General features: G+C 38.5%; 1 protein-coding gene and 1 non-coding gene across 2 annotated transcripts in view; both read left to right on the top strand.

Annotated features, from left to right (window-relative positions):
- Positions 1–16,386, top strand: part of EHD4 (EH domain containing 4) — a 107,499-nt gene that overhangs the window by 35,367 nt on the left and 55,746 nt on the right. The window contains exon 3 of the mRNA XM_001362197.3: positions 903–1,000. Coding sequence (XP_001362234.1) covers positions 903–1,000 — 98 coding nt within the window. The remainder of the gene's footprint in view (positions 1–902; positions 1,001–16,386) is intronic.
- Positions 5,089–5,190, top strand: LOC130456706 (U6 spliceosomal RNA). Its single transcript, XR_008915752.1, has one exon. It is a non-coding gene; the product is annotated as a U6 spliceosomal RNA (small nuclear RNA).

Raw genomic sequence — 16,386 nt, 5'->3', positions numbered from 1 at the left:
TAATTTAAAGTTATGGTTATGTTTTGCATATGTGACCCCTTTCTGTGTATACATCTCGATCTCAAAAACTGAAATTTATCCTTTCTATGGTTCTTGCTAGAATGACAGGTCTTAGTGAGAGCAGCTAAGAGATCATGTACTTCAGCTTCTTCTCAAAAAAACCTAGCAGCCCAAATATGTACAGATGCAGAAAGTGACTTACCCAGCCTCAGAGCTAGCAAATGTTAGAGTTGGAACTCATTAATCATGAGACTGTTTAGGGTTCTCAACATAGTATGATTACCATTGAATTTTCCTCTTCACTTCTGGGAATTTTTGTCAATGCAGATTCATTTGTACTGCCATGCTGTAGTATATTTTGTTCTCTTGATTCTTCTTTCTTCACTCGCTATCACTTCATACAAGTCACCCTCTATTTCTCTGAATTGCTCATATTCATCATTTCTTGTGACTCAGTAGTATTCCATTCCATTTGTATGCCACAATTGGTCTAGCCAATCAATAGGGGCCCGTTTAATTTCCAGATTTTTGCTACCACAAAATGCTTCTTGAATATTTTGTTATATATAGAACTGTGTTTTGTCATTGATCTTCTTATTTATGGAATTCTCCATTAGTGAAGTTGACAGTTTAGTGCCTTTTATCTAATAAATCAAACTGTTTCTTAGGAAATATGGATTAATTTGTGGATTCACCAATTAGTGTGCCCATCTTCCACAGTCCCACCAATATTGACATTTTTTTAAAAATCACCTTTGGAAATTTTGTCTTACCCTTTTATTTTATAGATGTGGAAACTGTGGCCCAAAGTAACTAAGTGACTTACCTAAGGTCACACAACCAAGTAGGTGGTACCACTCAGACATTATTTTAATTCCAATGTTGATACATTTCCCCTTTAGGTTCATGTGTTCCCAGTTGCCTAACCAAGTTCTGAAGAGCATAAGCATCATTGACAGCCCTGGAATTCTATCTGGAGAGAAGCAACGTATCAGCAGAGGTGAACTGTCTTATTATTGCAATTTCTCAATTGTTCTTTACTACATTATTTATTGAGTATAATTTTTATGTATTTCTCTCTTACTTTATAAAAGGAAGACTGGGAGCAACTAGGTGGCTCAGTGGATAGAGAGCCAGACCTGGGTTCAAATTTGACCTCAGATACTTCCTAGCTGTGTGACCCTGGGAAAGTCACTTAACCCTAATTGCCTAGTCCTTAACCCTCTTCTGCCTTGGAACCAATACTTAGTATTGATTATAAGACAGAAGGTAAGGACTGTTTGGTTGGTTTTCTAAAACAAGATAATGGCAGTAGAGTATAAGCACTTCCTAAATTTTTTCTGCTGTTCAGTTTCATCCATCCATCCATATAGTCACACCCAAGTAACACCTGCAAAGTGTAGAAGGAACCTCAAGATGAAAGAACCCCAAGAAACTAACAGGGAAGGCGCAGTCTAGCAATAAGGAACAGATTCAGTGGTGTCAGTGACCTCTAGAGTTCCATTCAGTACTGCACTTACAACCAGCTCCTACTTCAAATAGACTTTATGGCCTCAAAGTATGTGGTCACTTGCTTGGTTTTTGTTCTAATTGCTTACTAGATCTAAATAGGAGACTTACAGAACCTAGTAAAAAGCAGGTTAGTGTCAGAGCAAGAAAGCTTCCTTCACTTTCTTCACAGGCAAAAATATCACTCAAGGAATTGCTACATCGCAGGGAAACAAAGGATCCACTGCATTTTTTTACTTCCGAGTTCCAAATTGTAACCTGACCAGGGCTGTGAGCTTTTCTTACTGGAGGATCTTACCAATGGAGCTCAGTGGTGTTTCTGAATTGGATTTTGCCCAGTTCTACCTATGAGATAATAAATTATATGATCCTTGGAGACCCCTGGAATTCTTTGAATGATGAAGTGCCATATAGTTCCAGGGGGAAAAAAGGCATAATTCTCAGGTCGTGAGAAGTCTAAATACAGAAATTCCCTTTTGGTAGCATCAAAGAAGCCAGAGGAAAACTTCTCAATTATGTAAAGCAGCCTATAGGAAATAATTGAGAAAAAGACCAGGATATGAGGAAGAGGAATATGGGTCAGTCCCTTCTATTTTAAGGAAATGGAATCTCCAAAAATGTATTTGCTATTTGCTTTTAAAGAAGCAGAATTGAGATGTAGCTGCCTCAGTCATAGCAACTCTCAAACGTTTTGGTCTTGGGATCCATTTGCACTCTAAAATTTTTGAGTTCCACCTAAAATCTTGGGTTTATTTATGTTGTATAGAGATATATACATTGATATTCATGTATATTATATATGACATTTAAAGTATTAGAAATTAAAACATTTTAGCTTTGTTAGGATAATAGTTTTAACCTTATGGACTCTCTGAAAGGGTCTTGGGGATGCCCAAGGTCCCTAGGAACACTTTGAGATCCACTGGCCTAAATAAAAATATAACCCACAGGTAGCATTATTGGGAATCCAGGCCAGACTGCTACTGGTCCAGTTCTGAACTCCATAACTCTACTATTAAATAGATTAATGGTTCCTTGAAAATAGGAACATATTTATGTTTTCCTTGGCAAAGTCATTTGACACTTTGATTTTTCAATGGATCTGTGTTCTTCATCAATAGGGCCACCTCTTCCATCTAACACTTGGAGGTCTTGGGCAGATCTCAATCCACATCATGCATCAGTGTGGCAGAGTTTTGTTTTTTAACTTAGAGCTCTTTGATGTATATACCACAATCCATTCATGCTTTCTCATCTTTCTCAGTTCTAATCCTTGCTCCATAAAAATCTCCAAAGAAGATCTACCCAATGGGATGGAGGTTTTCCTCTAAAGCAGGGCTCCTTATCTGAGGGTACAGGAACTTGATTTGCTTTTTATTTTTTAATATTTTTCAATATAGTTTACTGTCTTTCAATATTATTGGTTTCAATATAATTGGTTTCCATTGTAACACAATATATTTTATTTTATACATGTAAACATATTATTCTGTGGAGGAGCTTTACCAGACTGCAAAAGATTCATGATACAAAAAAAGGTTAAAAAAAAAAACCCAAAACCTGCACTAGGCAGCCCAGTGGCTAGAGCACTGGACTAGGGAGTCCTGAGTTCAGATCCAGTCTCAGACACTTATTGTGTGACTCTGGCCAATTGCTTAACCTCTGTCTGTTTCCTCATATATAAAATGAGGGTGATAATAGTGGCTATCTCCCATGATTATTGTGAGGATCAAATGAAATAATTTTATAAAGTGATTACCTGGCACATACTAGGCAATTACTTAATAAGTGGGACAAACAAATAAGTTTGTTCCCTTCCCTTTGGGGCTTTTACTATTTTGTAACTATTAGTGCAGCACTTGGACTGCCTTCCCCTCCTTCATGCTCTTTACCTAACCAGCCTCCCTCCTTTTCCAGTCATACAAGTCTTTGAGAATATCCTTCCATCACATACTATGCTGCCATCTACTACTTTTAGGAATCTTTCCATTGTCCTTATGGTTGACTTGTCTTTTTGATCCTTCAGAGATCAAAGGGTTCCCAGCTTTCCTAACACAGCTGGTAGAGTACTGGTGTTAAAAAAAAGTCTTGTTTTGGGTTAAGGATTCACTTGGGACAAATAAAGGTACTGTGCAGTCTAGCCCTAATCTTTCCTACTATTTAATTCTGGGCTCGAGCACTTGATCTTCTTGATTTGAATAAGATACTTTAGATGGTCCCATAAACAGGTTCAAAAGAGATCAAGGCAATTCTCAAATAGTTTTTTAAATAACTGAGATCTATTTTTTTCTTTAACCTTCAAAAGAGAAAAAAACAAGTCTTCAAATAGCCCAGAAGCAGTACGATATAGTAGGGACTGAGCTGGCCTTGGAGCCAGGAAGACCAGAGTTAAGTCTCCCTTCTTACACGTACTGACTCGGTGACCCTGGATGCTTCCCAACAACTCTCTACATCAACAATTTATTTCTTCTTAGTGCAGTTTTGTAACCATGGGCTCACACAGTCATTTGCATGGGACTATCCTCATTGACTGAGATTGATTCCTTGGTGCCCTGGCCAGCACGAGGGGTGGGTTGGTGAGAACTTGAGTTTCTGAGGCAATAATTTACAGAGAAAATGATGACTTGCATTGGGAAAGAGAGTTTTCTCACCTGAGAACTTCCCTTACATGAATGAATCCACAGGTCCGATCTTTATGCATATCAAATAAATTAATTATTATTCAGGTGTGCCCAACTCTTCATGACCCTGTGGACCATACTGTTCATGGAGTTTTCTTGGCAGAGAATTTACTATTTCCTTATCTGGTAGATAAAGGCAAACAGAAGTCAAGTGACTTGCCCAGGGTCACATAGCTAATAAATGTCTCAGAATAGATTTGAACTTGGGTCTTCCTGCTTCCAGAGTCAGTATTCTACCCACTGAGCCACCTCTTAAGGCAAAGAGGGTTAAGTGATTTGCCCAAGGACAGATAGCTAGTAAGTGTCTGAGACCAGACTTGAACTGAGGTCTTCCTGACTCCAGGACCAGCACTCTCTCCATTGAGCCATCCAGATAGTGATATACTATTTTTAATCCTCTCTAACAATAGTAATAACTTGAAGTTATATATCACATTCTAGGTACAGAGAGCTTTATAGATACATTATATTGTTTGAGCTTTTCAACAACTCTGTGAGATAGATAGTATAAACATTATTATTCCCATTTTATAGATAAGGAAAGTTGGACGCCATTATATTCTAATCTCACAGAACAAGGAAGAAAAGGGCATAAACAGCAGATTTAGAGATACATTATAAGCAGAGATTCTGCCCAAGGAGTGAGTGATGTTTACCAGCAGGGCTTTCTATGATGACTAAGGTAGATAATGGAATTACCTTGCTGAAAGGTCTTGAAAAACAAGATATATTCTTATCTGCTGTGGTTTAGATATGATTTTTATTACAGTCCAGAAATTATGCCCTAGGAATGTGGAGTGAATTTCCCCAAATTCACTAAGAGTCAGGTGAGAGAACTCATTCCCAGCTCCAGACAAAATGTCTGACACAGAGTAGGTGCGAAATAAATGTTTCTAGACTGACTGCCATGGCACATATATTAAAGTGAAAACAATTCAGAAGTTCAACATGACCCCTGAGCAAGGATGTCATACAAATTCATGGAGCACACTATCTATTAGTGAAGTGATCAGAACCAGGAGAACAACTTCTATATAACAACAATATCCTGAAAGCAAAGATTTAACAACTCTGATGAGTGAAATAACTGACCAGGATTCTAGAGGACTCATGATGAAACCTACTGTTTACCTCCTGGTAGAAGAGTGATGGATTCACAGCAGAGTTAAAACATACAGGGATGTACATACACAAATGTAGCTGTACGTTTATACACGTGTGTATGTACGCATGCATGTACTTAGATTTGACCAATGCAAGAATTTATTTTGCTTAATTACATCTATGTGATTTTTAAAAAATCAGTTAATAACCAGAATCCAGAGCCCTCAGTGCCAGTACATTTTCCCTTCGACTTCAAAAAGGCAATTAACTGTCTAAGACAATCAAAACAGCTATGATACAAACCATAAGAAGAACTGACAGGATAAGGGAGGTGGAAGGGGAGAGGGAAAGTACAAATGAAATCCATGCAAAATAAGCATCCCTTTCAGTTGGCATTTCAGAAATGCTGCCTTGGCTTTTCAGCTGGTCTCACTCCCACAGAACACATGGCAGTTTTTGGAGATCAGTTCTCTGAATAACCATTCTTCCTAATGTGAGCCCCTCTGTGGTTTCCGCGTTGGAAGGAAACAATGTGTTTACTTGAGTTATGAAATCAATGGACTGGAAAAGATTTTTTTCAAAACTATCGAGGCTGTACATCAACCTCCAGGAGCTATCCCAGTATAGATAATTTTGTCAGTTCTTTGCTGAGTTCTTTTTATTTTTTTATTTTTTTAGACATTATTTTTTTTTATTTGGTCAATTTCAAACATTATTCCTTGGTTACAAAAATCATTTTCTATTCCTTCCTCCCCTCTCCCCACCCCTCTCATAGCCAATGCGCAATTCTACTGGGTATTGCATGTGCCCTTGATCAGAACCTATTTCCATATTGTTGGTATTTGCACTAGGATGTTCATTTAGAGTCTACATCCCCAATCATATCCCCTCAACCCATGTCATTAAGCAGTTGTTTTTCTTCGGTGTTTTTACTCCCACAGTTTTTCCTCTGAATGTGGATAGTGTTTTTTTCTCATAGATTCCTCCAAGTTGTTCAGGAACACTGCATTGCCACTAATGGAGAAGTCCATTACATTCTATTGTACCAAAGTGTATCAGTCTCTGTGTACAATGTTCTCCTGGTTCTGCTCCTCTCACTCTGCATCAATTCCTGGAAGTTGTTCCAGTTCCCATGGAATTCTTCCACTCTATTATTCCTTTGGGCACGATAGTATTCCATCACCAACATATACCACAATTTGTTCAGCCATTCCCCAATTGAAGGGCATCCCCTCATTTTCCAATTTTTGGCCACCACAAAGAGCGCAGCTATGAATATTCTTGTACATGTCTTTTTCCTTATTATCTCTTTGGGGTACAAACCCAGCAGTGCTATGGCTGGATCAAAGGGCAGACAGTCTTTTATCGCCCTTTGGGCATAGTTCCAAATTGCCCTCCAGAATGGTTGGCATAATTCACAACTCTACCAGCAATTAATTAATGTCCCAACTTTGCCATATCCCCTCCAGCATTCATTACTTTCCTTTGCTGTCATGTTAGCCAATCTGCTAGGTGTGAGGTGATACCTCAGAGTTGTTTTGATTTGCATTGCTGAGTTCTTTTTAAACACAAATTTATCAAGCTGCCAATGGTGAGGGCATAGTATATGTTTTCAATTTTGTTTCAGTTTAGTCTACAGTATGATTTCTTTTTAGCTAAATCCAGTTTCTTGCTATCCGTAATCCCCTTGGCCAACACTAGTTTTCTCTGTTTTATTGCTTCTCTTTCTTAACTTTTTTTTAAGTAGTCAGTGGTTGTGTGTATGTATCTGCATCTTGTGGTGGTTGGTTGGCTTGGTTTTTTACATATAGATTCTTTATAATATTCTTTAAAGCAAAAAAGAAAAAAAGAGGCCCAATTTTTTTCAGTATGCTTTGAAATGCAGTTATTCCAAAGACATTTTGTAATACCCTTACTCACATCCTGAGCCTCTGCTTTATAGCATGGTGCAAATTGGTAGGGCAGATAAAGCTTTTGTGCTTTAGAAGTAAATGGCACCAGAGGTTGTAGCAATAACCCCATTACATTCCAATATTGCTTGGTGGAAGAAAGGAAAAGAATGCAGTGCCCAATTTCATCACTCTCAAATAGATTATACCAAAATATAAGCATTTTCCAGCACACACACACACACCCCTATGATACTTTGTCTTTTTCATATTAAGCTAGGAATTCAGGTCAAAATAAATTGAGACTAGCTAGAAGCTTTGAGTTCATAAGCAAAAATTTTCAGAGAAGTCATCTCTCTTTGACTTTAATTGCAGTATAAGCAAATCTCCATCCCTCTGTAATGCCAATGTCACTTCAGCAGGATTTATTCTTGGGGAGACAAAAAAAGGCAGCTGGGAGGTGTGGGGGGGGAATTTTTCCTCTCCTGTCCACCTTGCTCTTCATTACTTTTGCCTCTTCCCTTGTGACTTACTGGAATGGTAGAGATCTAAGGAGAATGGGGAATATATTTTAAATTTTTAAAAATTTTAGTTTATAATATGATTTCTTTTTAATTAAATCGTGTCTTTTGGCTAACCACGGGCCCCATGACCTATACTAATTTTCTCTTTTTTGTTGCTTTTCTTACTTACTATTTCAAGTAGCCAATGGTTGTGTGACTGCCCTAATATCTTTATTGTGGAGGGGGGTTGTCTAAGAAGTTAGTAGGCAGGCCAAGTATTTTATATTTTTGTATCTATTCATGGGCTCTGATGACTTCTTTAATAAGCATTTTCTGAGGTGGGATGAAATAAAAGCTGATTCATATGGCTCACTGAGACCTTTAGACACAGACCATCCCTAAGTTTTCTTCTGGAGTTTTCCCCTGGAGACAAAGACTCCAAGAGAAATAATGATCCTTTTGGGGGTGTGGAGGAAAAGGTAGGAAAATCAGGCTCACAGCATCACACCTGATCGGTTTAAACCCCAATTCTTCACAGAGCAGGGGCCACAGGCGACATTGGCTTCTTTCAAAGCTCAGCAGAACAACCAAATCAAAATTTTTCTAATCAATTTCTAATTTTTCCCTATTATTATTACTTTCCCATCCCATGCCAAAAATTTACATGCATTTACTTTATATTTACTTAGATGTTTTCTCCCAAATAGAATGTAAGCTTTTTTTTTTAACCCTTACCTTCCATCTTAGAATCAGTGCTATGTATTGGCTTCAAGGCAGAAAAGCAATAAGATAAGCAATGGGGGTTAAGTGACTTGCCGAGGATCAAGTGTCTGAGTCAAATTTGAACCCAGGACCTCCCGTCTCTAGACTTGGTTCTCACCCCACTGAAACACCCAGCTGCCCCCAACTTCCTCTGTTTGATATGAGAAAAACTCTAGAATAATGAGGAGAAATCCTCTCACCTTCCTGAGACTATGTGCCCAGGAAAGGTCCTTAAATCCATGAACTATTTCCTCATAGAGTATCTAAATAGACTTTAAGTTCTTGAGAGTAGAGACTCCTTTTCATCTTTTAGCACTTAATAATATATATATATATATATATATATATATATAGTTATTTATTGATTTAAGGCAATAGTGCCTAAAAAGACCAGGCATTTGAGTCCTAGTAGTTATAGGTAGGAGTCACATCCTTTCCTTAGTAGTAGTAGTAGTCTCACGGTAACCGAGGATGACAATTGTCTTTGTGTGTAAACTTCATAATAAAGTGTCTAACAATCTGGTCATCCAGGATATGCTTCTTTCTTTCATTTATTCTTTTATTAATCTTTCATTTATATTATCTTTTATATTCATTCTTATTATTCCTTCTTGGAGGTGGTCTCAAAACTGAAAAAAATCAGTCTCCCACTCCATGACAAACTTATGGGGTCAGGACGCAAAGGAACCAGAGGTGTTGAGAAAACTGTTAATCAGTGTCTTAAATTTCAAAGCTATAGATGATGGTTGAAGGCAGTGGTGTGTCAAACTCAGAAATGAAGACCACTGATCTGGATAGAAAGATATCTGTGGCTCTCTTATTGATGTAGTTTTTTTAATGTAGTGTTATCTATATCTTGTTGTATTTTTATGTATTCTCTTAAATATTTCCCAATTACATTTTAATCTGGTTCAGGTCAAAATTGGGAATGTTGTAGGACACATGTTTGAAATCTCTGGTGAAAGAGAAAACTTTGAGAAATGAAACACTCACAAATTGTGTGGTGATGAGAGATCCCCAGGCACAATATTCCAGAGGTTTTAACTTTGTGACTTACTCTTTTGTAGAAGAGGTAGATGCAGCAGTTTGTGTGCTTAGCTGTAAAAGGCTGGTGAATGGGTAGTGGAACCAAAGAGAAATATTTTTGAAGAGGATTCTACAAAATCTAGGGCATACTGACCATAAAGATTTTTGTTGGTATTAAAGAAGATACAGAGAAATGTCCTTTAAAAAACTGCTTTGAAAGGTAAGGCAAGATAGAGCCAAAGAAGTTATGGAAGATTGGCAGATTAGAAATGGGAAGATTTGCTTTTATGCCTTTTAATGGCTAGGATATAGTTGACAGAATTATTGTTCAGAAATATACTTGGAAGAACTGTGAAGCAGAGAAGGCTTTTTCAAAGCAAGAAGTACAGGCTACGGCTCAGAAAAAGGTCTTAGAAGTGGCTTAAGCAACTTGGTTCATGGTTCATGGAGGAAACTTTAAAGGTAGAGAAGACACTTTGGACATGGTGGCAGCAGAGGCAATTATGGAGACAGAGATGGTGGCTATAATGGATTCAATGGTGGCCATTAAGGAGACAGTCTTGCCTGTGGTAATAGAGATTGGTCATAGTGGTAGTAGTGGTAGACCAGGAATCAGAAACTAAGGTGGTGGTTGTAGGAGTGGATCATGGAGGAGGGATAATATGTTTGCAGCAAAGGAGCAAATTTTGGTGGTGGCAACTATGGTGGCAATGGGAATGATAATGATTTTTGAAATTATAATGGGCAGCATCAATCAGATTATGAACCCATGAAAAAAGGAAGTTTTGATGGAGTGAGCTCAGGGGTTCTTATGATGGTGGTTATGGTAACCAACATTTCTAAAAACAATTATCAGAAGAGGATTGGGCTCTTAGTAGATCAGAGTGTGGAGTTGTCAAGAAATCTGTAGGAGGGGGACACCTAGGTGCCTCAGTGAGTTAAGAGTCAGGCTTGGAGATGTGAGGTTCTGGGTTCAGATATAGCCCCAGACAGCCTAACAGTGTGACCATGGGCAAGTCACTTAACCTGAATAGTCTAGGCCTTACACTCTTCTGCCTTGGACCCAATACACAGTATTGATTCTAAATTGGAAAGTCAGGGCTTAAAAAAGAATCTCCAGATTACTTTGAGACAATTATGCATCCAAACAACATTATACAATCAAATACATTAGAGAAACTAAAAATCAGCCACAAAAGGAACAAAAATCATAATGAGAAAAGTTACTGCAGCTTAAACAAAAATCTTTCTTGTTCAGTATTGTCATAGCTAAAAGCACCCGTTGACTAATGCAATATAGTGCCAATGTGGTGTATATTTGGTAGATCTTAGATCTGTTGTTTTCCTTTTCACAACATGAACTAGATTGCTGTTAACTGGGGTAATGGTACCAGGAATTTTAAAATTCAAGAATTTTTACCTTTTCTCTCAAAATAAACAATTCATTTCCTCCTGGTAAATATAAAGTCTCTTTCCTCCTGTTCCAGGTAGAGATTGGAAACAACTAAGCAGCAGCATCTTTATAATAACTGGGGAAAGAAAACAAAGATGGTTATGTTTTCTCAGTCATCTTTCTTTTCCAGCCTAAATAACTATGTGATACAGGGAAAGGCTTAATGTTCCTATTTGATAATTTTAGTATTGCTATATTTGTTACAATATATGGCATTTTTAATGCCTCTTAACATTCTTCTTCCATGAGCCAAATCTTAGAATTAGTATCAAACAATTTGCAATGTGCCATCTTAAGTACTAATTAAAAATCTTTCTTAGGCTCTTTCTAGCCTCTGACTATTTAATTGAGTTCAGCAGTGACTATGGCTATAAGGACAAAAATAAAACAGATTCTGGAGCTTACATTTCATGGGGGAAACATGTACATAAAATATACACATAAATACAATGTAATTTCTGGGGAGCCTGTATAACTTTTATGGATACTGAAGTAGGTACAAATAAATAAAGTATATTTGTTTAAGAAATTTCCAGGAATAACCAAGGCATTGTCTTTAGGAGTTCTGTAAACCAAAAAAGACCCAGGTGATTGGTGTGGGAATATTTTAATTTGCTCCTTCATTTGGATGCCTGTGATTCTTTCTTCCCATCAGACAGCCTTCAACTCAAGAGTTTCCTTACTTTCTTTATGATTATCAGCAGGTCCTCAGGAAAAGAAGAAAAAAGTACACAACTACATTTTTTTGTTTAATTATTCATCTCTGACTTCACTGGCTATTTCAATCCCCTTTGCCATATTCCATAAATAAAAGACCATTTTTGTATTTTAATTTCTATCAAAACAAGAGGGATATGACTATCCAAATATACAACAATAGCTAAAAGTTACTGTTTACAAAGTATTTTCTACACAGCAGTTGTTAGGTAAGCAATGAATAAATGATCTGCCCCTTGTCAGAAAACTAGCCATCTGAGCCAAGATAGTAGCCCAGGTCTTCTGACTTCCACTATTCCAATCAGCCTCACCAAGAAATATTTATGATATCAGTCATTTTGTCCATTCTATAGAACTTGATTTCACTCTTATGATGAATATATTTCAATGAAAGGGGTCTGTGAATAAGATTAGGAACTCTAAGTTCTCTCAGTCTCTCTTCATCTCTGTCTCTGTCTCTGTCTCTCTGTCTCTCTCTCATCATCTCTCTCTGAAAATTTTTGAGGAAGTGGTGGATGAGTTGAATCAACTGGTGGGTCATTGGTTCAATGAGGTTATCCTACAGGTTTGTATCTCTAAATAGGAATGTGAGAGAGAATACGCCAGTATCTGATCAGCCTTATTTTCTCCTGGTTAATTTAGTTTGATAATGATTGCTGTATGCCATTAGTGTTACTTATAAAACCCTTTTCTGCCATAATGCAGAATCTCTGAGGGCTTCTTTTTTTTTTCCAATATGTCATAAGATCATAGATTTAGAGCAAGAAGAGTCCATCTAGCCCCACTTTACACAAGAAGAAAGGTCATATAGGTAGTAAGAGGAAGGAACAAAATTCAAACATGGGTCTTTAGACTCCAAGCCCAGCACTCTTTCTCTTGTACCACAGTCCTCAGTAAGTATCCCCAGCTTTCCTTAGATAACTGCCCTATGCTATCTTCTCTGTGGCTCTAATTATAATGCTAGTGTTTGCATCTTTGTTGAGGAGCTTCTGAAAAATGAAGATGGTCTCTTCAGAACCCAAGAAGACATGAGGCAGCTAGTTAGCACAGTGGATAGAGTACCCAGCCTAGAATCAGGAGGACTTGAGCTCAAATCTGGCCTCAGGCACCTCCTAACTGTGTGACCCTGGGCAAGTCACTCAACCCCCATTGCCTAGCCCTTACCATTCTTCTGCCCTAGAACCAATACACAGTGTTGATTCTAACATGGAAAGTAAGGGTTTAAAAAAAAAAGTCCCAATCTACAGTTGGGCTAAGGCCATTCAGGCTTCCATGCTAAGTCCAACCTAAAAACCCTTCCAGGAATGGAGAGCCAGCAAGTTACCTAAGGAAGGGAGAACTGGACCAGGCTGGAAAAACTCAATAGGCCAAAGCTTCCCTGCTTATCAGAACTGAGATCAGTCCTGGCTGGAGCTGCTACATTTCCAGCCTGGGTGAGATGGGGAGACCCTGTCTCAAAAAAAAAAAATAATGCGATACCACTGTGCTGCCCTCATACAGGAAATCCTGGTTTCCTTTTGTTCCGGAAAGATTGCTGACAAACAATTCATGTCGCCTCTCCAGCTGGTACCAGAGGAAATTCTAAATCACAGAAGTTGCCATTCCTGTTCTTAATGTGATCTCTTTACTTCGACTCAAAGTGACAAATATAAGCTACCTGCTGGCCATTTTAAGTATCATTTAACATTTTAAATGGGTGACTTTTCATGGCACCAGACTTTCCCTAAAATGAAAGAAGTAATAATGCCCAGCAGCTAACGCTAGACTCAGAGTCAGGAAAAGCTTGATTCAGATCTCCCCCTCTGGCTCTTGTGAATTCTGTGACCCTGGCCAGCTCCCTTAACCTCTCTGAAATGGAGGTGAGAACTCCTTGAGCATTTACCTTACAGGGGTGTCATGAGGCTCCTAGGCCATAATGTAAAACAATTTGACTTTGTCAATGTCAGTTATTTTTGTTTTTATTAACTTGAAAAAGAAACAAAACACACACCCTTACCTTTTGCCTTAGTAACAACCCTGAGACAGAAAGGCAAAGGCTGAGCAAACAGAGTTAAATGACTTCCCCCAGTTCACACAGATAGGCCAAATCTGAGGCCAAATTTTAACCCATATCTTCCATCTCTGGGCCCAGGGCTCTAATCCATTGTGCCACTTAGTTGCCCCCTCCCCTTTAAAACCCAAAACTTTAAAAAATGGGACCGTTTGAGGGGAGTGGCATAGTGGATGAAGGCTCTGACTTGGAATCAAAATTGAGTTTGAATCTTGTCTTACTTACTACCTACTTACCAGCTGGGTGATCCTGAATTTCCTCATCTGTAAAATGGGGATAAACTCCTAATAGGGTTGAGGTGAAGGTCAAATCAAATGAGGTCATATATATATACCAATGCTTTTATAAAGCTTTCTGCAAACATCGAAACACTCCACATGTCTGCTGTTGTCATGATTATGGGTGTTATGATTATTACCATTTCAGAGGAGTTTGTTATCCAATTCAGAAACCATCTATCCAGTGTCTGTTCTGGAGGGCTTTTTGCTAGTTATTGACAAAAAATGAAACAGTCCCTGACCTCAAGGAATTGTTAGCATTTTTTGCGTTCCTGCTGTGAACCCAGCACATTCTAAGATACTCAGATGCTGCTATCAGTAGGGGAAAGAGATCGATTTTTTGTCTTTATGAAGCTTCTATTCTAGAGCAGACTGGCAAACCCATCATCCAGATCAGTACAGTGAACTGAGCAATCAGCCAGATGCACTTAACACAGCAATTGTTCTTTTTTTTTTTTTTAACTAAAACCCTTACCTTCCATCTTGGAGTCAATACTGTGTATTGGCTCCAAGGCAGAAGAGTGGTAAGGGCTAGGCAATGGGGGTCAAGTGACTTGCCCAGGGTCACACAACTGGGAAGTGTCTGAGGCCACATTTGAACCCAGGACCTCCCGTCTCTAGGCCTGACTCTCAATCCACTGAGCTACCTACCCAGCTGCCCCCAGAAATGGTTCTTTTATGTCAGCCTCAGAGACTGAACTGTTCCATGTAAGTAAATCTTCCAAGTAACTGATGCTTCTCCCTCAAAGCATTAAAATGTCTTGTGTAAGGGGCAGTTGGGTAGCTCAGTGGACTGAGAGCCAGGCGTAGAGATGAGACATCCTGGGTTCAAATGTGGCCTCAGATACTTCCTAGCTTTATGACCCTCGGCAAGTCTCTTAACCCCCATTGCCTAGTCCTAACTGCTCTTCTGCCTTGGAACCAACACACAGTATTGATTCTAAGACGAAAAGTATAGGTTTAAATAAAATTTTAAAAATGTCTTGTGTGCAAAGGCAGAACTGGGGTGAGAGCCCAGGTACTTTGCTTCAGGGAATTGAATTTAAGGAGCTGCTGAAATAGGCCTTCTGCCCTCTAGAAACAACAGATTTTCACATCTAATTAATGGGATTAATTTGTGGAAATAGAAAATTTCTATTTTCTTGGACCAAAGGCTGGTCCATGCCTCCCTCTTCTTTATGATAGTCATTTTTGTTGTGAACATTGCTAAAATGCATCTCACACTTTTCTGCTTTTGTAAGCAAGGAATTCTGTCAATAATTTAACTCTTTGGAAATAACTAAGGGTTGCCATGAACCATAATGCAATTTTCTGTTTTAAGGCTTTCTGTTCTCTCTCAAGAAACAAGTCTCAACTAGGGTGGTGGCTCTGGAAATTTCTAAGATGGGATTGATTCCACCCATGAGGTAGGATGAAGAAGGGAAGTAGTGATATGGGGAAAGAGGCAATGATGATGTGTCTGTTTGAAGCATGGATGACTAAGCGAGCAGTGGTGCCATTAACAGAAATAGGAAAGTCATAAAGAAAAACAGGTTTTTGGAGAAAGATGACAATCCAGTTCAAACTTCAGGTTAACTTTGAATTGCCCTCAGGTTGTCCAGGGTGGAGACATCTAGTAAGTAGTTTGGAATGTAGATTTAGGTTATTGAAGAACAATCAGAGTGCAAGATGTAAACTTGAGAGTTCTCCTCATAGAAAGCTAATGACAGAAACTTGGGGGGAAACTCTCTCTGTCTGTCTCTGTCTCTGTCTCTCTGTCTCTGTCTCTCTGTCTCTGTCTCTGTCTCTGTCTCTGTCTCTCTCTCTCTCTCTCTCTCTGTCTCTGTCTCTCTGTCTCTCTCTCTCTCTCTCCATATACACACACAAAATAGGAAGAAGAAAAAACATTGTCAGAGAAGGTGTAGTCACAGAGGTGGGAGGACAGTAAGCCAACAGAAGCCAAGGAAAAGTGTATTAACAAAGAGATAGGCGATAATATCAGATTCTGAAAAGAGACCAAGGAAAATATGGCCTGAGAAGAAAGAGGTCATTAAGTGTAGGAGTCATTAGCTTTATAAAATAATGGTTTCAATTAAGGTTGAGGAGATAGAAATCAGAGAGATTTCAGTAGAAGTTAAGAGTGGTCATGAAGCAGTGAGTATTGACTACTGTTTCAAGAGATTTGGAAGTGTAAGGGGGATAAGAGATAGTAATTACAGTAATATAAGGGGATAGAGATGTCAAAGGAAAGTTTTTCTAAGATAAAGGGAGATTTAAGCATGTCTTAGGAAAAGGGAAAGGAACTAAAAAAAATGGGAGAGATTGAAGATGAAAAATGGAAGATGATGATTGATGGGGCATGGTTCTAGAAAAGTTTAAAGTCTCAAGGATACAGTTAGAGAAGTTAACTTTGCCAAAAAGGAAAGTTGCCTCTT

Source organism: Monodelphis domestica, chromosome 1, assembly GCF_027887165.1.
Source record: "Monodelphis domestica isolate mMonDom1 chromosome 1, mMonDom1.pri, whole genome shotgun sequence".
Lineage (NCBI taxonomy): Eukaryota > Metazoa > Chordata > Mammalia > Didelphimorphia > Didelphidae > Monodelphis > Monodelphis domestica.
This window is presented reverse-complemented; position numbering and strand designations above follow the sequence as displayed.